Source organism: Typopeltis vanoorti, chromosome 2, assembly GCF_054136105.1.
Source record: "Typopeltis vanoorti isolate ZY-2024b chromosome 2, IOZ_Tvanoo_1.0, whole genome shotgun sequence".
Lineage (NCBI taxonomy): Eukaryota > Metazoa > Arthropoda > Arachnida > Uropygi > Thelyphonidae > Typopeltis > Typopeltis vanoorti.
The window spans coordinates 4,534,841-4,560,133 of NC_143550.1; the positions used below are offsets into that span (position 1 = coordinate 4,534,841).

The 25,293-nt window shown below is 36.5% G+C and overlaps 1 protein-coding gene across 3 annotated transcripts in view; it reads left to right on the forward strand.

Annotated features, from left to right (window-relative positions):
• LOC150108792 (kinesin-like protein KIF11-B) overlaps positions 1–25,293 on the forward strand; it is a 706,328-nt gene that overhangs the window by 418,766 nt on the left and 262,269 nt on the right. For all 3 annotated transcript variants that reach the window (XM_090403242.1, XM_090403252.1, XM_090403263.1), the window contains exon 17: positions 15,542–15,709. In XM_090403242.1, coding sequence (XP_090259368.1) covers positions 15,542–15,709 — 168 coding nt within the window. The remainder of the gene's footprint in view (positions 1–15,541; positions 15,710–25,293) is intronic.

Here is a 25,293-nt window from a genome sequence, read left to right on the forward strand (position 1 = left end):
CTAACCCAGAGCTTAGATTAAACTTAGATTAAACAATATGGTCAAGGGCACTGACAATTCTCTCACCATTTCACATAAAACTCGAGTTGATATACCACCCAGTCCCACAGCTGTGTTCACATTAAAGTTCTGTAATATGTTATGTACCTCCATTTCAGTTATCTCAGTTCCCGTATAAGCCTTTGGCTCTCTCATTTCTGCAATATCACCACTTGGATGATATACTTTTGCAAGGTGTTCACTTAATAATTCTACTATTTCAACTGATTCAGTTGCCTCCCTACCAACAGCATTCATAAAATCATTCCGCTTCATATACATTCTTTCTTTGACTTGCAGTATATCAAAAGAACTGCTTAGGATTCTCTTTAGTCTGCATTGCTAACTTCCTTTCATAATCTGCTTTTTGCCTTTCTTATCACACTAGTTACCCTTCTGGTCTGTGCCTTGTATTGTTCATGTGCCTGCTAGTCACCTTTCTCCTTAAATTTCCTCACAGTTGTTTCTTTTTTTGCAGCTCCAGCTTGATGATATTCATTTATTTAATTCCCACTTGATTTACTCTCCTGACTCTAGGTATGCAGTCAGCCATTATCTCCCTCAAACACTGCTTAACCACTTCCCATGCACTATCAACATCCAGCCCTTTCAGTTTTACATGCCATGGCACTGATCCAAGCAATCTCCTAAGCTTGTCGTACTTGCCAGCCCTGTAATTGCACATATACCCCATCTTAACTGAAAATTCCACACATTTAGCCACCTCCAGATCAAGACCATATGATCACTTTCATAAATTGATGGCAGCATGGTCATATTCATTATAGATAAATTCTCAGAAGCAATTACTAGATCGAGCACTCTCCATCTCCTAGTATATTCCATCACATTCTGTCTCAGGTAATTATCCCTTAGTAACTATATAAATTCCATTTCCCTCCTGCCAAATTATCTTCCCATAGTTGAAATCCCCCATAATAATTACCTATCCTCCACTCATTGGATCTATTTGCTGATGCATACTATTACTATCCTCTTTTTCATCCCCTGATCTATAGCAGCATCCAACTCTTTATTTTGTTCTGCTGGTCTCTATCTCATACCAGATAGTCTCAAATGTGCTGTTTTCACTGTATTACAGGAAAGACAAAAATAGTCATCACTAGAGAAAATAAATAATTCTGCTGTAGTCTTCAGCAGAATCTACAAATGGCCCCGAGTTCCCGGCGAAATTTTTCACACCCCTGTCCTTAAATGGGACAGGGGTGTGAAGAATTTCCAGGCTCAAAATGGTGTGTTCATGAAAACTAGGAACCTGGAATGTCAGAACCCTGTATGAAGCAGATAAGCTAAGAAATGCTATCCAAGAAATGAAAATACTTGAAATTGGGATTTTAGGAATGAGTGAAGTTAGGTGGCCAGGATCAGGCAAAACTCAAGTTAATGACATGACAATATACTACTCTGGAAGTAGTGAAAACAACCATCGAAATGAAGTTGGAATAATATTAAACAAAGATGTCAATAAGTCACTGTTGAGCTTCATCCCCTACTCAGATAGGATGATGTTATTAAAACTGAAAGTCAACCACTGGATGTTAATCTTATACAGGTCTATGCCCCTACTGCTGACAACAGCGATACTGAGATTGAAGAATTTTATGATCAATTAAAAGAACTAATGAAAAACACAAAAAAAGCATGATATTAACATCGTCATGGGTGATTTCACTGCTAAAATTGGGAAAGGTAGAAGTGGAGATGTAGTTGGCGACCGTCTTATTCAATTCTGCCAGGAAGAGAAGCTAATAATCACAAACGCATGGTTTAAACTACCATCCCAAAGGATGTATACTTGGTGATCACCACAGGATAATAATGGGAATATGGTCAGAAACCAAATTGATTACTATTATTATTATTATTATTATTATTCAGGCCTCCAAGGAATCAAAAGACTCATCGAGGGAGGTCCTTCCTAAGACATAAAGTCTGTCAAGACTCATCAAGGGGAGGTCCCCCCCCCCTGAGAAACACAAAGTCTATCATACCACTCTTTAAACTCACTGACCGTTCTTGCTCCCACCACTCCATCAGGCAATGCATTCCACGGCTCACCCACCCTCCACACAAAGAAACCTTGCTAATTAATGTTCGAAATCAACGATTTTGAAGTTCTATAAAGAGTACAAAAACCTATCCTAGTGCAGATATTGCTTCTGATCATAACCTACTGGTGGCAGAGTTAAAACTTAGACTGAAAGCTATCAACAAAAAAGGTTTGATTTAGGAAATTTAAAAAACACAGAGACAGAGATAAGAAACAAATTGAGTCAAGATCTGGATCAAGAGCTAACATCTATCAAGAATGATGACATCACGAGGGTTGATGAATCATGGGAAAAATTAAAATCTGTCTTCATTGAGAAATGTAGTTATACCTTGTGTCCTAACAGAGCAGTAAAAAAGAAAGATTGGATAACTGATGAAATTCTTTCTCTCATGGATCAACGCAGATCATATAAAAATCATAGCCCAACAAAATATAAAGAGGTTCAAAAAATTATTAAACGCAAGATCAAAGAAGCAAAAGAAATCTGGATGAATGAAAAATGTAAAGAAATAGAAATTCTACAGGAAAAGCATGACAATTTTAATCTACACAAAAAGATGAAAGAGACCTCAGGTATATTTAAGAAAGAACAATTCTGTATCCTTCGAAACAAAAAGGGAGAAATAATACCATAAAAAGGATGACAAAATGCAAGAATGGGTGAAATATGTAGAACTCTTTATTGATAACAGATAGAACCCAGAAAATACTTATGAACATATGGAAGGTCCGTGCATTCTATGATCAGAGGTAGAATGTGCACTAAACTCAGCTAAAAATGGTAAAGCCTTTGGCCCGGATAGAATAACAGCAGAAATAGTAAAGTTATTAGAAGGGGACAACATTAATATATTAGTAAAGCTATTTAATATGATCTACGATACAGGCATAATCCCTCAAGACTGGTTACAATCGACCTTCATCGTGCTACCTAAAAAAGCAAATGCGAAAACTTGTAATAACTATAGAATAATCAGCCTAATGAGTCACAGTCTCAAAATGTTTCTGAAAATAATTCAAAAAAGAATATACAGAAAATGTGAAGACACCATCAATGATACCCAGTTCGGCTTTAGAAACAGTTTGGGAACAAGAGAGGCTCTTTTCTGTTGATGAAATCAACACTGTGTAACCTCAGTTTAAATTTAGAGCTTAGATTATGCATGGTTAAATGCTATGTATGGTCTGTATGGGAAATCATGTGCTTTTAGATGCCATAAAAAGAAGGAAAACTGCATATCTTGGTCACCTACTTTGTAATGAAAAATATACTTCAATTGATTATAAAAGGGAAGATAAATGGAAGGAGAGGACAAGGAAGACGAAGAAAATCTTGGCTGGCAGACATCAGACAGTGGACTGGCATAAACTCTGAGAGACAGCTCAGAGTGACTGAGAATTGCTCAAAATTTACTAGGGTGGTCACCAACCTCAGATAGGAGATGACACCCAAAGAAGAAGTCTTCAGGACCAGCAAATATACTGTAATTGTGGTCTGTTGTAATTCTCCCAACTCTGGTTAATCTCAGAGTTGTGAGATTACAACAAAAGGATTCCTCATTAAAATTTTCTTTCAAAAATGTAATTTAAAACAATTCTTATGTTATGGTCAGTTTTGACGTGCCTTCTCTCTTTACCATTATTCCCTTGAATGATACCTTAACACTTTAAAAAAACATTTTCTCCTTTCATCACATATCTATTGCCATGCATGAAGCTTTCCTCTTTTGAACAATCAGAATATACAAACAGAGAGGGGATACCGATTGAGATCTCCCCTTTCACCTATTCTTACTAGATTGTAGTAATGCAAACATTATTACATATGTGCAGGGTATGGTAGAAAAAAATAGAATTTAAAAAAAAAAAATACAATCTCTGCACTGCCTTTAAGCTCCACTCGAATTCATTTGCTGTCTCTTTTGATTTCCTAATGCCACTAACCACTCTGAGCTCTTTAATTTCCTCTCCTTAAAAGTATTTTCTCCAGTCCCACTCTCCTAACAGTGAAATCATCCTCCTAGGTGATTTTAATGTCCATAACACCAACTGTGGTATGTCCGAATTTTCAGACATACCACAACTGGCTCAAATGAAGAGCTCCATCCTCCTTCAATGCCTATACTGAAGCCTGAAACAGATGCAAGAAAATTATCAATGCTTCCAAAACAGAATTTGAATGGGCAAAAAGCAAGAAACTTGCAGCCTGTCCAAATGGCAACCATACCTTTCGGTTTAATGACCAATTGCCAAAGCAATTGGTTATAACTTTTGCCCTACACTATTTCCACCCCTATCATGCCCAGATAACTCAATTGCTTCATCACCCACAAAAAAGCTAACCTCCTGGCTTCACACACGCATAACTGACAATGGCAAATGCCCTCCAGTCACTCTAACTGCCCAACATACAATGCACCCTGTATCCTTTTGCCAAAAAGAGATCATAAACCTTTTGTCTAAATTAGACACAAAAAAAGTCTCCTGGCCCTGATGGCATTCCTCCAGTTGTCATGAAGGTCTGAGCACCAGAACTGACTACTGCCCTATCTCACTTGCCTCAGTCCTATCTAAAGTGATGGAGAAAACTATCAGTTCTCAACTCTTAGGTACCCAGCTATTAAGTGACCACCAGTACAGATTCCATCAATGCCAAGCAGCAGGAGATCTACTCATTCACCCATTTCTGGACAAATGCCATGGAGAAATTTGGCAAATCCTAAGTGGTTGCACTTGATATCTCTGAAGTCTTTTACCAGATCTAGCACAAGGCTTACTGAGCAAACTTCTGTCATTTGGACTGTCTCAGGACTTCTGCAGATGGATTGCCAGCTTTCTGTCTAGACACACACACACTGTGTGATGGTAGATGGCTCCCTACTCTCATCATCCAACTAATGCTGGAGTCACACAAGGTTCAGTTCTCTCATTGACCCTCTTCCTTCTGTATATCAATGTGACCTACTTCAGTTGATCTCCAACCCAGTACACAGTTTTACAGATGACTGCGCATTGCACTCCTCCCTTTCATTTGACAAATCCTACTCCATGGAAGTTTTTTTTCACTTGGCTATGCTACTGATTATATATTAGGTTTTATCCTTTATCCAAGTGTAAGCAAACAATGTTTGCGTCTGAAGTACTTTCAGGACTGGGGCAACTCGTGGCAAAGGTAATATAAGTTCTCATCACTTGCCTTAGTATCTCCCATAATGCAAAGCACATCTCCTTGCGGACATGTATAATGCTATGCATTAAGGGAAGGGTCACTACCCAGAATGGTTTCGACCTTTATTGATGTCTCATCAGTTTAAGCCAGACTGGGTCTGACTCCCACTGTCCACAAGGAGATTTGCTTTGCATTATGCGAGATACTAAGGCAAGTGATAATAACTTATACCACCTTTACCACTAGATTTCCCAGTCCTGAAAGTACTTCAGGCGCAAAATTTGTTTGCTTACACTTGAATAAAGGATAAAACCCAATATATAATTGATTAATGATCCATCTCTTGTCAACTCACTCCCCTCACTTTCACATAGACGTTTCATCTCTGAAATTTGTTTATTCTATAAATATTTCCATGGGAAATGTTCATCTGAAACAGCATCAATAATTCCCCCAACATCCTTTCACAGTATACTCTGAAACCCACAGAACAAGTTTCTTTTCCTCCTCCTTCATCCCTTCTTCTGCAGTACTGTAGAATAGTCTTCACCTGTATTTTCTTCATAGTATTTTCCAAGGAATACAATATATATACAGGCTAGTTTCTGTATTCGGCTTTGAAATAATGCTGGATTTAATATCGACTTGATTTTTATAAATTTTGCATCAGCAAAGTGAAGGCCTTTTGGCTCTTTATTTTTGTAAATACTTTTATGCACCGACCAAGAGTTCGCTTATGAAAAATACAGCTCTCTGTTGTTTCAAGTTTCTTAGTACTGGGAGTTTTTGCCTGGTCTCTGATGAAAACCAACCAGTTTGAAACAGCTGTCAGGGCAGTGAAACTTTATCAAAATGAACCAATAGGAGGCTAATATACGAAGATAGTCTGAAAAGTTCCCAGCCATAGATCAACACTATCAGCAATATTTTTTTTTCTAAGTTGGTACATCTGTCATAAGCATCCATGTAAAATTGCAAGTCATTCTATCTAGTAGTTTGTTTTATACAGCTGTCTGAAGTTGTCTTTATCCCTTGAAATGGATAAAATTGAGTATCATGCAGTTATAAAATTCTTTGTGAAAGAAGGTTTAACGCCAATAGAAATTCAAAGTTCATAAAAGATTATGGGCACTCTTCTTCATTTTTGACAATTAAGAAATGGGCTGCCGAGTTAAACGTGTCCATATCAGCCTTGAAGATGATTCACATGAAGGACGTCCAAAAAGTGTAACGAAAACCAGAAATCATTAATCAAGTGCGCAATATGGTATTGGATGACTGGCGAGTCAAAGTGCATGATATTGCCGAGACTATAGGCATTTGTTAAGAATGTGTAAGATATATTTTGCATGAAAAATTGCAAATGAAAATGCTTTTTGCAAGATGGGTGCCACGCTTGCTCACAGCAGATCAAAAACACACTCGCATTAAAAATCTCTGAACAGTGCTTGGAGCATTTTAACAAGAATTAAACTGATTTTGTGCATCGATTTATTACTATGGATAAGACTTGGATTCACCATTACATACCAGAATCTAGATAGCAGTCAAAACAGTGGACAGAAGCCAGTTGTTCAGCAACAAAGAAGACAAAGTCGGTTCCATCAGTAGGAAAGGTCATGCCATTGGTGTTTAGGGATGTTAAAGGCATTTTGTTTATTATCTTTAAAACAGTAAATCATATGCATCATCTTTTCATATGTTTGCTGGGGGTTTGGATAAACGTATCTTGCAAGGAATCGCTGAATGGGATGTGGATAATACTCCCAGTGTTTAGGTTCATAACCATCTGGTATTTCAGCAAGCTCAGCAGGTCCAATGAAAACATTGACACAGAATACAAGAAGTGATAATGGTATTACACCCAACAATATATAGAAAGGCACATAATCTTTAAATTTCGTCCACTGATATTGTGATGGACGAATTATCATATGTTGTTTCTCTGACATATAACGAACATGATCTATTCTCAACGATCTTCCGCAGGATACCACATTCTTTCATGTCACAATTTTTTCATGTAGTACTGGCATATCCTGTACACCCCTTGAGGGTACATAGCAGGAATTTGATGATGATGATGATGATAAAACGGTAAAACAATAACCGTCAAATATTATTCTGATTTTTAACCAGACTAGTTAAAAATCAGAATAATATTTGAGAAAAGACCCGGTTTGTAGAAGAAAAAAAACATCTTTCATCAGGACAATGCACCTGCCCACAAAGGTGTTTTGGCAATGGGAAAATTAAGGGATCTACACAATGGAATGTTGGAACATCCATCCTATTCTTCAGATTTGGCTCCTTCTGATCAAAGATGACAAAGTTGGTTCCATCAGCAGGAAAGGTCATGCCATTGGTGTTTAGGGATGCTAATGGCATTTTGTTTATTAATTATCTTTAAAACAGTAAAACAATAACTGTCGAATATTATTCTGATTTTTAACCAGACTAAACAAAAAATTCTTGAGAAAAGATCCGGTTTGCAGAAGAAAAAAAAAAAAATCTTTCATCAGAACAATGCACCTGCCCACAAAGGTGTTTTGGCAATTGGAAAATTAAGGGATCTGCACAATGGATTGTTGGAACAATCACCCTATTCTTCAGATTTGGCTCCTTCTGACTTCTATCTCTTCCCAAAACTAAAACTCTTCCTCGCTGTTCAGCATTTTTCTTTGAATCAAGTCTTTCTTGGATTGCAGCTGTAGAAGGAGTATTTTGCAGATCTTACTGAGAACCACTACATGGGCAGGATATTATTATTCCGGGCAACTCCAAGGAGTCGACAGACTCATCGAGGGAAACCCTAACATCATGTCAAGAACAACTATTCGACATTCACACAGTATCTATCATACCTTGCCTTGAACTCATTCGCGGTCATAGCACCCACAACAGACTCTGGCAGCTTATTCCACTCATTCACCACTCTCCAAGTAAAAAAAACCTAGCTCTAACACCCTTGTTAACCACATTCTTGCCCAGCTTCCATGCATGGCCCCTAGTCCTCCACCACCAGTCCTATTTTCAAAAATATCTTCTGGATTAATCTTATAGAAACCCTTCAGTAATTTGAATGTCTCAATCATATCACCCCCTTTTCCGCCTATCAACCAATTTTTGCAACCCACAAATCTTCAACCTATTCTCGTAAGGTTCATTCCTCAGAGTTGCTATCATCTTGGTCACTCGTCTCTGGATCCTCTCTACTTCCTCCTCATCACGAAGAAACCCTGGTGCCCATAACTGGGCACAGTAGTCCAGATGGGGTCTTATCAACACTCGATACAGAGGAATAATAACTTGTTTGTCTCTGCATTTTAAAGTATTTTTCAGAAGCCAAGTGATTTGATGAGCTGATTTAGCCACTTTTGCAAAGTGCCCCCCTAAACTTCAATTCCCTATCCACCAACACTCCCAAATCCTATATCCATCCCCATCTTCCTCATCAATCTCCTGGAGTACGGTTCCACCAATGTGATATACTACTGCTATTCTTTTCACCCCAAAATGCATAACCTTACACTTTGCCACATTAAATTGACATCCATTTTTCCTAGCCCAGTCCTCCAAACTATCCAAATCATCCTGTAAAATTTTGACATCCTGTGCACTCACAATTGCTCTACCCAACTTTGCATCATCAGCAAACAAGTGAACACTTCCTCTCAGATCCTTTCCTATATCATTGATGAACAAATTGAAAAGTAGTGGTCCAAGAACAGAGCCCTGCGGCACACCACTAGTCACAAGCCGTCTTTTGGACTCAACTCCTGAATAAACTACTCTCTGGTATCTCTGCATCAACCACCCTCCTATCCATCTCACCAACCCTATATCCATCCCCATCTGCTCTAGTTTACTGATTAGGGTTCCATGTGGTATCCTGTCAAAGGCCTTGGCAAGGTCCAGTAGAATCACTGTAAACCCATTACGCTTATCCAGTTCAGCCGTCACTGTGTTATAAAACGTGAGCAAGTTACTGAGGCATGATCTACCCTTCACAAAACCATGTTGTTCTCCATACAATATCCCATTTTCATCTATCCAATCCTGTATTCCTTTCTTGACTAATTTCTCTAAGACCTTGACAAGGATTCCTGATATGCTAATCGGTCCGTAATTTACAACAGCAGTCTTGGAACCACCTTTATGCAGTAGAACTATTTTCCCCTCTTTCCACCCCCCACCCCCCTCGGGAGTAACCCAGACCCGAGACTCAAATTAAACAAAATGGTCAAGGGTACTGACAATTCTTTAGTCGCTTCTCGTAGACACGAGCTGGTATACCATCCAATCTCACAGATGTATTGACATTGAGGTTATGCAATAGACTACTCACCTCCACTTCATTCACCACAATTCCCGTATAATCTACTGGTTCATTCGTTTCTGCAATGTCACCACCTGGATGATATATTCTTTCAAAGTGCTCGCTCAGTAACTCAAATATATCAACTGATTCAGTTACCTCCTTACCATCAGCATTCTTTAAAATCATTCTGCCATATACATTTTTCCTTTTATTTACAACATATCTAAAAAACTGTTTAGGATTCTCTTTAGCTTGCATGGCCAATGTTCTTTCGTAATCCTTTTTTGCTTTCCTTGCCACACTCGTTACCCTTCTGGCCTGTGCTTTATACCGTACAGGCGCCTGCCCGTCACTTTCTCCTTAAATTTTCTCCATAGTTGTTTCTTTTTTTGCAGCTCAAGCTTAATGGTGTTATTCATCCATTTCACCCCTACTTGATTTATTATTCGGACTCTAGGTATATAGTCAGCAATTGCTTCATGCAAACAATACTTAACTGCCTCCCATGCACTATCAACTTCTAGTCCTTGCAGTTGTACATGCCATGGCACTGAACCAATCAAACTCCTAAGCTTGTCATACTTTCCAGCCCAATAATTCCACATGTATCCTGTCTTAATTTTAAATTCCACACCTTTAGCCACCTCCCAAATCAAGACCCTATGATCACTCTCACCAATTGGTGGCAATGTGGTCATATTTGTTACAGCCAAATCCTCAGATGTAATTACTAGGTCAAGCACTCTCTGACCCCTAGTATTTTCCTTTACATGCTGTCACAGATAGTTATCCCTTACTAACTGCATAAAATCCAATTCCTTCCTCCCGTGTGTCTTCTCCTCACTCCAATCAAAGCGACCATAGTTGAAATCTCCCATAATAATTACCCTCCTTCTACTCATTTCTTCTATTTGCTTGTGCATACTGACTCCACCATCTTTTCTATCACCTGGTCTATAGCAGCACCCAATTGTATATTTTGTTCTGCTAGCCATAATCTCACACTAAAATGTGCTCTTTTCTCTATCCTGCAATTCAGCTTCTATTCTCCTTGGCTGCAGCTCATCAGCTATCATCAACAATACTATTCTCCCCTGTTATTCCTGAACACACTATACCCATCACATTCAATCCCACTAGCTATATCATCTACAGTCAGCCATGATTCACTAATGCCAATAACCTGTGGTCTGGAAGTTCCAACCATGGCCAAAAACTCTTCCTTCTTGGTTCTAATACTCCTAGCATTAGTGTACATGAATTTAAGACCCCTATTTGCCCCATCCCTATCTTGATGCCTTATATTAACTATCCCATTCTGATTTTTTGTCCTTATTCACTCCGGCATATTATACTCATTCATACATTTAACTGCTTCCCCAAGGTCTGTATATCTACCCCCCCCTTAATAAATCTAGTTTCCCTGATGTTGAAAGTTTATTAGACATATCTGCAAGGAGATGTGTTTTGCATTATAGGAGATGCTGAGATAGGAGTGTTGGTAGCTTGCTCCACCTTTAAGTTTTAAAAGAGGTAAACCGTGAGTAGACATAACTATACATAATAAATAACGGAAAAACTCACATAGAAATATTATTTAATAGTATAAGATTGGTACCAATCTTATATTGAATACTTTAAACCTGAAAAGTCTGGACTTGCAGAACATGCCATCTTCACTAGACACAGAGTTCATTGGAGAAAGACAAGAGTTCTTCACAAAAGTCAGTTTCTCATGGAACGCCTTTATAAAGAAGCATGTGAAATTCTACTTCATTCTCCTAACTTAAACAGATCCGACGGCTTACGTCTATCCCCTTTATGGGAGATAGTACTTTACAAATCAGCTAATCTTTCCTAACTTTTTATTGTATTAATTTTTTTTTTTTTTTTTTTTTTTTTTTTTTTTTTTTTTTTAGGAAAGTTATTGACCTTTTTAGTTATCTTACACCAGCTACTTAGGTGGCGCTTTTTGGAATTGTCAGTTAGTGTTTAATTTTGAGCTTAATTGTACTGAAGATGCCTGTGACACACAGGCAAAAATTATACTATTAAATAATATTTCTACGCGAGTTTTTCCGTTATTTATTATGTATAGTTGCTCCACCTTTGCAACGAGTTTCCCTGGTGTTGTACCACCTTACCCCAGTCCTGAAGATAATTTCAGGCGCAAACTTTGTTTGCTCACACTTTAATAAAGGATTAAACTAATTTTATTATAATCTAGTTTCCCTGATTTTGCACATGCACTACATTCAGCAACACTTTTTCAAGTCTCCTTACACCGAGTCCATTCAAATGCAAGCCACCCATCTTATATAGATCCTTTCACCCCCATCGAACTGACTCCAGGCGTCCACAAATTCCACACCACTCGTCATTCATAACCCACGCATAAAGTCATTTGCAATTATGGCCCTCCTTTTAAACACTTCACTGTCATAACGCGGCAAAAGACTAATCATCCTAACTCTCTCACTCTTTTCTTTTGCTACCTCAAACAATTCATCCAGGTCCTCTATCGTTTCCATTTTATCTCCTTTCAAATCATTCGTACCCGCCACAACAATGAATTCTTTCACCCTTTCCTTTTGCTCACTAATAGACTCAGTTACATCCTTTATGGTCGCACCAGGTTGGTATGATTTTTGTCAAATCTTCTACTAACAAACCTCTTACTAACGAGTCTCCATACAGCACTCAAAGATCTCCAGGATAATGGTGCTGGAGCATCACTGGAATAAATGTATTAGTCTTAAACAGTGCTTTTTTTCTGGTGGTATGCAGTACCAACACCTCTTTTCTTAAGTTTTTAAAAATTTGTGATTTATTGACAGCAAAATGTATTATAAATAATCCAGTAGATGGTTCTGTGTTAATGAATTGAATTTTCTGTTTTTGATTACTCATAAGTTAGTATCCTGCTTTCCCGTTTCATAGGTTGTTACGCAACCGGAAACAGGAAGTTGTGTTCACTGCCGACTGCTTCCAATATCAGTTTGAGTTCTGTATTCACTCTGCAACAGGCAGGTGTTGCAGAGTGAGTTTTGAATGAATCTAGTTTAAATCAGTGCAATCATTGTTTAAAATGAGTAAATTAACTACTTATTTTACTCATTTTAAACAATGATTGCACTGAGTAAAAAAAAAATTAAGGCTGAAGAAGCAAAAATTATTGAATCTACTTGTGATCCTGTAAAACAGAAAACTAGAACCGAAAATACACTTGGTGAAGAGGATCACGAAACCAAGATCGAAGATCTACTTGGTCAAAAGGAAGCAGATGCTGATAATGATTAGCCCGAATGTTGGACACTTTTGCAGAAAAATGACTTCTGTGAGAGAAACGAGTGGCTGTATGTCAAGAATAAAATATTGAGTTGTGAAGTGTGGCGTGATGTCGGAAGTCTTGCCATCGATAAACACATGGAACGAAAATTTCAGCGGATTGGGCAAATGGTAAAATCAGTCATTTTGGAGAATCTTGCAAACAACAGTTCGTGTCATTAAGAAAAAAGATTTACCACCATAAGGATAGTGCAGCGCACAAATCATGCCAAAAAATAAAATCTGAAGCAAAAATGAAACATTAGAGAAAGTTTTCCTAAATACTTTGTCTCATAATAAAGACGTAACAGGAAAAGTGTTTCAACCGCTTACAAAGTTGTGAGAAGAAATCAATCATTTAACAATTTGAAGATGAAATAAATTTACAGGAACTTAATTGCCTAGACATGGGATATATATTCTTCATTCTGCAAATGCTTGCATTAACATTGTGAGCCATATCGCAAATGAAATGAAATGAGAAAAACATTAATAGACAATATAGTGAACTCCAAGAACAAAATATCATTACTTATTGATGAATCGACAACTGTGAGTAACACAACAACATTAATTGTTATTGTACGTGTAGTTCTTCCTGAACTTTCGGCTCCTGTGAGTCTTTTCCTAGATTTGATCAAATTATCAGATATAACTGCTCGAGGAATTCTAAACTCTTTAATTAGTCATCTTGCATGTTTAGGATTATCTGAAGATTACTTAAAGGAGTATTTATTGTCTGTAACTTTTGATAGTGCAGCTGTGTTGTTTGGTGTGCGTAATGGTATAAGGAGGCTAATGCAAGAGACGTTTCCTAGTATTATTTTCTGGCATTGTGCTAGCCATCGCATTGTATTGTTTGTTAGTGACACAGTGAACAATGTGGCAGGAGTGAATCGCTTTAAGAGTTTCATGGACAAACTTTATGTGACTTATCATGCTTCACATAAAAACGCTGGGGAACTATAGGAATGTGCAGCGACTCTACACCTAAAAAATCTTAAAATTGATCAGCCAACCTCTCATATATGGGCCCCAACATTAAAAAAAAAATTTTTTTTAATTTCATTCTGCTGAATTTTCCCTGTTCTGATACTCAAATTATATAGCCTTTTCAAAGAAACAACCATTTCTCAATGCTGATATCCCATCAGTTTCTATTGCTGAATTATTATTCAGTTTGTGCAACAACTCTAATACTTCCTATTCATACACCTGAGTTTCTTCATTTAGTGAAGAGGTAGCAGTGAACTGAATGTTTCATACACCAGGTTGATAACTTTTAGAAAAATGGGCACTCTTTCAACAACCTCTTCTGCATCTGTCACCCTCATACCATCTGCATTCAGGAGAGTTATTCTTTCATATTCCAGCCTAGTTGGCCGAGTAGATGAACAAACTGAGTATGCATGCTTTTGAAATGCAACAACTGAGACAGGAATAAAGGGAATGGGGGAGGAATTGAGTTAGGAAAGTGAACTTTAGTATCTTGTTATCACACATATTTCAATACATTTTCTTTTTAAGATAATTATTTGAAGTACTCTTGGCCTCAGTGTATAAGATGGAGAATTGAAAAGATCTATCCAGCATGGATCTCCAGCCAAAGACTGCAGGTTCGAATCCTGCCATGGGCATGGATGTTTGCGATTGTCTGTGAAAATACTAGCAGTAGGTGGCATTAGTGTAGATGATGTGGTTTGCTGTAGTTGGTAGATTGAGTAGTGGAGATGGACAGTTGTAAAGTAGGTGCCCTCCCTTGATGAGTCTTTGGACTCTTGGATGTGTTGCTTAATGATAATATTCATTCTTTCTTTTACTTGCAGCATATCGATAGAATTCTTGTATGTTGCCTTTTGCTTGCAGAGCCAGTTTTTTCATACTCAGGCTTAGCTTTCCGTACAATTCTGTGAATATTCTGGCCTGCTGCTTATAATTTTCATAACGGACATCATCCTTTTCTTATGTATTTGTTACTTAACAAGATTACACATCCATTTGACTCCTGCCCTGTTTATTCTTTGAACTCTCTGGACACATTCTAATATTGCATAATTTAAGTATTTTTTAAATGCTTCCATTCACTGTCAATATTTTTCCCATCCAGCAATCAAAGCATTGCACTGAACTCAATTAGTGATAGTTTCCTGCTTTGTAGTTCAGCATGTAACCTTTTTTGAATGGAACATTCATAAACTTAGTCACTTTCCAAGTGAGTACCACATGATCACTGTCACCAACTGGTGGCAGAATAGTTACGTCTTTAACTGAAATGCCCTCTGGCACTAATCAAATCTAACACTCTGACCTCGAGTTCTTCTGTCACATGCTGCTTGAGGAAGTCATCTTGCAACAGCTCAATAAATTCAGTTTCATTTTCTTCATGACAATTTACTGCTACCCAATCAATATTTGGATAGTCTCCCATTATGATTACTCTTTTCATACCCTCATCTCTATTTGGTGATGCATTTCTTCATCACTAGCAACCAATTATGGCATATTAGATTATCAAAATAATAATATTAATATGTCTCTTGTGTTATTATATACAGTAATTATCAATACATTTGATTCTGTCCTGACCAGAATGTTTTTTGCATACTTTCAGCTTAAAAAACGTCGTGATTTCATTACATTTTATTCTGCAGAGATGAGGAAGTTAATTTTAGATTTCCAGCTAGAAATAAATAACGCATTTTCTGAGCAAACTAAAGAACTGGAATTATGTCAGACCCAAGTTTCAGTGATATGTTCTTTGAATGTTGAACTTTATGAGGTGAGTAAATTTTATAAACTTATAGTTTGGCTGTTGTTTTCGGTGCATTGATTAAAATTTGTGTATTGGACATCATAATAGTATATTAAATTAACAGATTAACTAGATTCATAAGTGCATTCATATTATATAATATCTGTTATAAAATTACTTGAAAACCACATGAGAATAGTAATTATAGCTATTAAATCAAATCTGTCTCAGCACTGATGTTTCACTATTTTATACATCTAAAATCAGGAAATTGTTATTATTAACATTTAGGAGAGCACTGTGGTCAGTATAACAGTAAGTCGGCATGTGTTATGCTCCTCAGAAAATCTAGTTATTTTTAATGAAATCTGTATTCTCAAGTGCACAGTCATAACTGCTGGGATCACTAATTGCAAATCTTTCTATTTAACGATATATCTGATTTATTAGTATTCATCATTAAGGGAATCAGATGTATAGAGTGCGTAAACAGCTGCTATTTTGCCCCAACGATGTGTCGTGAACAATGATAACAAGAACTCCCTGCTGTTGACCCAACAGACCTCTAGTCCAAAGGTTGCCGAGACAGTCAACAGTATATCCTACAACAAATGCCTTAAGCCATTGTGTGAAGAAAGGGCAGTCCATATTGCAATGGTTGTCAACAAGGATACATTACCAGTGTTCTGGAATTCCTGAAAGCACCTGAGAGGCAAAAGGATTAACTAAACGTACCATTTGGTGTGTTTAGTTAATCCTTTTGCTAAGTAGCAAAAACAAAAACAGAAAGGTAGGTAAGTCAAGTTCAGACCTCACTGTTATACTTAATTCCCACATGGAGCAAATTAACCAAAATTTTAAGGATTTTGAACACTATGTACAATACACAATGACAGCTTGAAAGAATTCCTTGGAACTGTTTATATTAAATCTATTCTGGAAGAGCAGCAAATTCTTAAGTACAAGAATGATGAATTGAGAAAAGAGGTGAAACTCGCAACTCTCAAATGGAAAATGTGCAGAAAGAACGAAAAAAAAGAACTGCAAATAGATGGGATACCTAAAGCAGGGTCAAAAGATCTCAACTCTCTAATACAATCGATTGGCACAGCAATTGGTTTACCAATTACACTGACATTGCCTCTGCAAATCATGGACCACAACAAAATAAAGAGAGACCACCACCACTTGTAATCACACTTCAGCAGAAAAAGCTTGAGAGATCGCATCCTAGCTGCAAGCAAGAGGGTAAAGCCAACAATGTCAGTTCTCAGTAACAGGCAACTGTCAACTCCAATCTACATAACAGAACACTGGATCCCATATATTACAAAAACCTATTGTACCAAGCATGGAGAACAAAAATAGAAAAAACAAAGTTTCTATGGACTAAGAATTCCCAGGTCTTTATGCAGAAGGACGAAAATATTCGCATTCATGTAATCTCATGTGACTCTGATCTAACCAGTCTCTCAATGTCTTAATTCCCCCATTTCCCTTTCTACCCTATAAAGAGCAAGTTTTACACTATTTTCTCATGCTAATATGGATATAATTAATCTTACCAAACATATTCAACAGGAAAACATTAACTGTGCTCTATTCCAATCTTTAAATAATTGGATAGATAACTTTTATACAAATTCTGAACTCACCATACTACATAAGTGCATTCATATTATAATATCTGTTATAAAATTACTTGAAAACCACACGCAGACATAAGAAGAATAAAGAAATACTTGCTTACGTTATCAACCCCCACTCGACAACCTCCTGACACATATCAATATAATAATCTAAACCAAAGTTTCTATAGGCAAATCAGAAGCACCTGCATATAAAATTAACAATTACCAATGTTACAGATTATGTGGACCACAAAAAAGAGGAGGTGGCATAATCGCATTTATAAAAGAAAAGCACACTGTGACCAAAACCATAATCAATTTCAAATATGCAGGAACTTTACATTTAAAATCATGACAAATACGTGATAAATACAATATACAGACCCCCAGATAGAAATCCCTCAGCTTCCTGCAAGAATTAGAGACATGGCTACATAACATCAACAGTTTCACAACAAATAGATTTATCCTAATAGGTGATATTAACACCGTTGACTATGGCTCTCCAACAGCTAACACATATCTTGGCAAATTAAGCCAGTATAACATAAACCCAACTATAAGCTTCCCAACAAGACATGAAATCTGTATTCTCAAGTGCACAGTCATAACTGCTGGGATCACTAACTGCAAATCTTTCTATTTAACGATATATCTGATTTATTAGTATTCATCATTAAGGGAATCAGATGTATAGTGCGTAAATAGCTGCCATTTTGCCCCAACGATGTGTCGTGAACAATGATAACAAGAACTCTCTGCTGATGATCCAACAGACCTCTAGTCCAAAGGTTGCCGAGACAGTCAACAGTATGTCCTACAACAAATGCCTTAAGCCATTGTATGAAGAAGGGGCAGTCCATATTGCAATGGAAATTCTAAACAACTCACTAACACAATCATACGGGCTTCTATTAACACATGTTATTGGTAATTGCCACTAAATTAGCTGACCACTATTTTATTACAACTTCATTCAACAAGATCATTGTTACATTCCCTTCCTTCTATAAAACCCTGCCAGATAAATCATACTCTACTATCATAGTAAAAAGTGTATCTCTGATAACCTTATAAAAGACATAAATTGGAACAAGCTACTTACTATAAATGAACCAATAACTTTATACAACAGCATCAAATTTCTGTTTACAGAAATATACAGAAAGCAACAAAACACCAAAGAAACAGGAGCCATGCACTAATCAATTGATGGATAAATGAAGACATCCCTAACAGCATTGCAATAAAAGATATTATGGAAGAGAGCAAAAGTTCACCCAACAATATTCACCTACAAACATTGTACAAAAATGTAAGAAATCAACTAACAGTTAAAATTAGGTAGTCTTGCATTTTTTTACAATGTACAAAGTCAAAAAGTTGCTATTACTTTCAGAAATTCATGGAATACAGTGCCAATATGAAAGAAACATTGTCTACACTTAATGAACTATTAATCCCCCCCCCCCCCAAAAAAAAGGAAAACCTCCCCACAAGATTTTATCACCAAATAGTCAGGAGAAGAACCAGAACGAATTCACAGAATCATTTAACTATGCTTTTACTAACAACTTCAAAAAATATACCTTTTCCATTAAGCAAAACACAAAACTATTAACCCAAGTTCAACAGAAAACCATATGCTTTTCTCCTGTATCCAAATTGGAGCTAAAAGATGCTCTGTCTCACAATTAAAGCAAAAGATGAGTCCACGAATTGATAAAATCAGACTCGCAGACCTCCTAACACACTTTGAACAATTAAATCATGTACTTCTGAAACTTGTGAACATGATATTCGATACTGGCGCTATTCCCAAACAACTAAAAACTGCTGTAGTTACACCTATTATAATGGCAAATACTTATTATATTTCTGCTCAGGACTAGTTATTACTAGCACCATGTTCCAACATAAAAATGTGCACAAATTCACATGGAGAGAAGAGGCAAGGAATAAGAAAAGTCTCATCGACTCTGTTATTGTGATAGTGATGTTTTCTCCCTGGTGCAGGACACCAGAGTGTACAGGGGATTTGAAGTTGGAAGCGATCACTATTTAGTCTTGAGCAGTATAAAATTGAATTTCATATTGAAAAGAATGACATGTAAGAAAGTTTTAAAGCAAATAAATGTTGAGCAGCTCTCAGATGTGAACTGTAGACTAAAATACACAAAGATTATTGAAGAAAAAATGAAAGAGTTAGAGAACAAGAACCAAACCTTGGAGATTCAGTGGCAAACCTTGAAGATAACCCTGATTGATTCAGCCAGAGAGGCATGTGGTGAGGTTCTCTGCAAGGATAGAAAAATGAGAACTCCATGGTGGACACAGGAAGTTAAAGAGGCAGTGAAAGAAAAGAAGAAAGCATATCAAAAGTTCTTAGCAAATAAGTCAGCTTGTGTTCTTAGAGAATACAGAGAGAAATATAAGAAAGCTAAACACTGTGTAAAACTAGCTAATCAAAAGTCATGGGAGGACTTTGACAAGAACATAGAAAATAAATATCAACAAGGCGGCAAAATATTCTGGAGATTGTTGAAGAAGCTTAGAAATGGAGGAAAGAGTTCTGTTTCAGCTACTTTAGCACGATTTTTAGTGAAAATGGTAAATTAAATATGGAAATAGACAACAAAATCAACAAAGCTGGTATGGTAGGAAGTCAGTTGAATAAATTCATATGGAATAAGAGAGAAATTAGCTGTATTCAAGAGAGTATCTAAACCAGATTTAACTTATGGATCTGAGAGCTGGGTCAGAAGTAAAACACTTGACCAAAGACTAGAGAACTCAGATATGAGAGTCCTGAGAAAGATTTGAAGCATGAACAGATGGTATCAGTGACAATATCATATTAAAAATGAGGATATTAGGAAAGAACTTGACATTATCAGCATCCAGGAATGCGTTAGGAGCCAATCTGAGATGGTATGATCAATTAAACAGAATTGGCGAGTTAAGATTAGCAAAACAAGTGTTCTCTGCCAGGTTTGCAGGAAAACGACCCTGAGAACGACCAAGATATAGGTGGATTGATACGGTACAAGTGCCTTAGACGATAGAAATATAAGATATGTTAATGTTGGAGTCTTGACAAGTAACAGTCTAATTTGGAGGAAAATTGTAGATAGGAAGTTAGTAATGATGTAAATTTTTCATGTAGTACTATCATATCCTGTACACCCCTTGAGGGTACATGTCAGGAATTTGATGATGACATGCTATGATAAAATTTTATTTATAAATTAGGCCACGGTAAAAGATTAACAACAATAACTAATAATAAAAATAAAATAATTATAACAACATTACAGCAAAGTTATCTAGATGTGAATAGAATATTAGGAACTTCAGCACACGTTTTTTATTATTATTATTCTATAAATTCAAGACCTTTCATCTTTCTTGAAAAGTAAGCACTTTACGGCTTCTCTTTGGCATATCCAAATTGCCAGCATTACTACTCTTGCACTTTTGAGCCTTTAATTAAGCAAAATAAGGGTTAAGCACTGTGAAACCATGACTGTCGATCTGATAACCAAGAAGTACTCAGAATGGTGCGCAATTCCTGATTTCTGAAAGGCTGCAAGGTAAGTGTAGCTTTCTCAACCTTTGCAACGAGTTTTCCCTGGTGTTGAACTAGCCCTGGGTTCAGCCGAATTATCAATTATTAAAAGAAAGAGCCACACAGCTTGATTTCGGTGATGTAAAATTGCATAGACAAAGTGGATATTAGATTCAACATTATTTCAAAGCCAAATGTTTGTATAAACTATGAAAGTTTCGTAAGGTGACCTGAAAGCTTATAAGAATATGAAAACTTGTGGCTAATTAATAGAGAAATTATTAATGAAACTAAATTTTTCAGTTCTGCAGCATATTGCATTTCAGGTATGGATCCTTCATTATGAGAATGCAAATATGCTTGGTGCTTCTTATTTTTCATGGCAAGGCAGGGCCTAAGGCCTGTATGGCATCTGGGCTAACCCTGGCATTCGAGTCCCAAGAGTGAACATCCATTTGTGGCTCATAGTGGGTAGGAAGCTCTGTTGATGAGCACACTATTCTCTTTCTGAGAGTTTGACATGAAGTATTCATTTGAGAATGAAAACTTCATCATCTTGTTTATTAGGGCCTTCAACTAGCCCTAACCATGTTATGAAACTATAGAAATACAAACAGAAAATCATAATAATAATAATAATAATCAAACATCAGAATCTTCAATTAATACATTTTGGAAAAATGTCACCGTTCTTCATCCAGAAGGTTTTGGAAGAGTTGGCAGGATCTACAAATGCCATAAAGAAACTCCATTTATCATCATCATCAATTTCCTGATATATACTGCCAAGAAGTGTTCTGGTTACTATGACAGCACTAGATGATTAAGTTTACATTATTATTATTATTATCAGTCTCCTATCTACAATTTTTTTCCAAATTAATCTGTTACTTGAGCACTCCAATATTGTCATGTCTATAGTTCACCCACCGATTAGAGGTCCCTTGACACTTCTGCGCATGTCAGAAAAAGGAGAATCCATTCTGATAATAGGGTAATCAGTCTGTCTTCTGGGATGAGTTTGTTTATTATTACATGTCGGAAAATTTAGCTTTTCTTTTACGAATATCGCTGTTTTTAAAGTATAACTATTTTGCTTGTATAACAGTTGGAAAAATGTACGTAGAGTGTTAACAAAATTAAAAAAGGTATAGCATAAAACAAATATGTAACTAAGTTTATTTTTAAGAAAGTTTTCTATAAAATAAAAATAATTATACAGAAAAACAGAAATTATTTCAAATGAACTTAGATATTCTAAACTTACAGTTGAGAGAACTGAGACACTTTAATGTCCTAAACTGATTAATTATTTATGACTTGTTGTGACTCTTTTAACAAACCCATGCAAAAAAAATGTTGAAAATATACCATTGCTAAATTCTTTTAATCTTCAGAGTTATCTGAATCGGTGTCCGAATCGCCATCACTTTCACTTAAACTGATCACCAAAGGTTCGCATAATTCTTCGATAATTCCGTCTCTGTCCCAATATATATTTTCCAATGAGGTGACATAAGAGCAATATTTTCCACAGTTTTGAACTGTAATATCGATCGCCTGTTCTGAAAGCTTTTCACTTCTGCCCAAACATACTCAATAGCATTAATATCGCAATGATATGGTGGTAGCTATCGTCATCATCAAATTCCTGCCATATACCCTCAAGGGGTGTACAGGATATTATAGTACTACATGAAAAATTTACATCATTATTAACTTCCTATCTACAATTTTCCTCCAAATCAGCCTGTTACTTGTCAAGACTCCTACATTATTTGAGCATCGTGTCAAATTTAAATAGTTTAGTTGTGGGCGAGTTTCTTTTGACCAAATTAAGCAATTCAATTTTTCTCATATCTGGGGGATGAGAAATGTTATTTGCAGAGAGCCAATCCATAAGAACTTGCTTCTTATTAGACCAATTTGGAACTTTGTTTAATCGAATAGAGTGATATGAAGCGTTATCAATTATAACAACAGCATTTTTAGGAAGGTTTGGAATCAGTGTTTCTTCTGCCCACTTTTCGAAGATCGTAGAAGTCATTTGCCCATGGTAATCTCCAATAGTTGAATTGGCTTTGTATAGTAAGTTTGAATTCGGTAAAAAAAACCATTTTTCCACCTGCACACAAAATTATTATGTGCCGCGAGACATTTCCGGTTTGTAGCACTCCACATTCTTCTTTAGACTGCCAACATTTTTCATAAGTTAAATTATTATCAATCCAAGTTTCATCTAGATACACAATCGGTCTTTTCTCCTCCCTGAAACGTCTTATTACTCTCAAATACTGCGTTCTAGATAAAACAATGTCACTTCACTCCATGATAAGTTTCCTTTTATCCTGGGACTTTTTAAAACAAAATCCGATTTCATGAAGTATTTTCCTTAAAGTTTCTCTTTTCCAAAGAAAATTAATTTTTTCTTTAAGCACAGAAATCAATTTCGGGATAGTTGGCACTTTTTTCTCGACCACGTAAAATTCGTGAATAGTTCTTCTTATAATGTCTACATCAAAATCATTCAAAGCTACGGTTTCGATGGTTTTCTTTCTCTGGCGCATTTTTTTAGGAGATTTAAATTTTGGCTTACCTTCACTTTTTGATTCCCTACGAATTCTTTTAACAGTCGACCCCGATACACCCGCAATTGCACTTGCACGTTTTATGACTTGAGAAAGAGGAACAAGAAGACTGCCTTCTGACGATTCTTTTTCGGAGAATGTCAGCACATTATTCAATATTCTTTTGCAAGAGCTACTGAAACATTTAACAACAGTACTTGTTGACTGTACTGGATCCATCATACAAATTACTAATAAAAAAATAATGCAAAAAAGCACCAACAAAAATCAAACTAGTACTAGTACAGTGACAGACAAGAAAACACGTGATTTCGCATGTTGACGACCAATTCGTACATCCTTCATTTCTTTCTCCCCTTCAGCATGAATCGACTATTCTTGGCAAAATGCCAAGAAGGGATCTGCAAATGGCGGGCGAACTATAACATTACAGTCTTCTAAGGCAGTTCTGACTGAATCAATCCACATAGACTTTGCACTTCCTCTGGGTCTCTTTCCTACCGTCTTGTCATGAAACACCTGTTTTGCTAACCTTTCTTCGCCTGTTCTATTTAAGTGGCCAATAACACCTTAGATTACCTCTGCTGACACATTCTTGAATGCTAATAATGTTATGCTACTTTCTAATATGATTCTGCCATTAATGCCATCAGTTCATTCCCCTGATTTTACTCAATTCAGAATGCAGCTGAAGTTTTCTATGCTCTTGCCTATTTTCATAGTTTTGGTCTTTTTATTGCTGATTTTCATGCCATATTTGTTATAGCTGTTATTCAAATTAGATAGTGAATCCTGGAGACTTGCACTAGATGTGTTTAGGAGTACAACATCATTTGCATAAAGCAAACAGTTTGACATCTCCAATCCTAATATCAAGCTTGATGTCACTTTCCTTCATAATGAGATCTACAAAACTTAAGTGCAGATCCTTGTCATATTCCCACGATTTCTCAACTGTTTGTCTTAAAGTGAAAATCTGATCTTGACAACCTCTATTTGGCTGAACTCAGCATCTTCAAGTGTACTTGCATAATTCTTACCTGGCGGGGTCTGTCTCAATCCCCCTCCCCCCCAGTTTGCCACTGAGATTCCATTTGGTTCTTGTTTTCAATTTGTTTACTTTTTTATTCAATTATGATTGTATAGTTGAGTCTACAGTTTGCTGTAAATGCTCTCAACTTAAATTCTTATTAAAACTTTCTTACATACTGTTATTTCAATGTAACATCCATTTTTAGTACTAAATAATTCTCACATCCAATTTCAAATCCTCTGAATGCTCTTGTATTCTGAATAAACCTGAAGATATCACTATCAACAATGACATAGTCAATGAGGCTTTTCTTATTTCTTCTGTCTTCTCTTCATGTTTACCTGTGCACATCTTAATGTTGAAACATGGTTTTAGTAATGACTAGTTCGTGTTCTGAGCGGGAATTCACTAAATACTTACTGTTATTATTAGCTTTGCCCTTTTATCCAGATTTTCCCAAAATGTTCCTTGCCTAGTTGGATTCATTTCATACTCTGCTGTTCAGATCTCCAACAAGGGCCACTTTCATTTTACCATTTTCTTCATGTCAACTGCCTGTTCTAATAACACAAAAAATTCCTCCACTTCTTCTTTGGAAGAACTTTCTGTGGGACCATAGGCACAAAAAAGTTTCACTGTGCATGTCTTCATTTTGAAGTTTGTCCACATAACTCTATTTGAAACTGGCTTCCAATCAAGAAGCCAGTTTCAAATAGAGAAATTCCACACCAAACATGAAGTTTATCTTCATGTTTGGTGTAGAATGCTATTGCTACTCCTTCCTTTCCTTG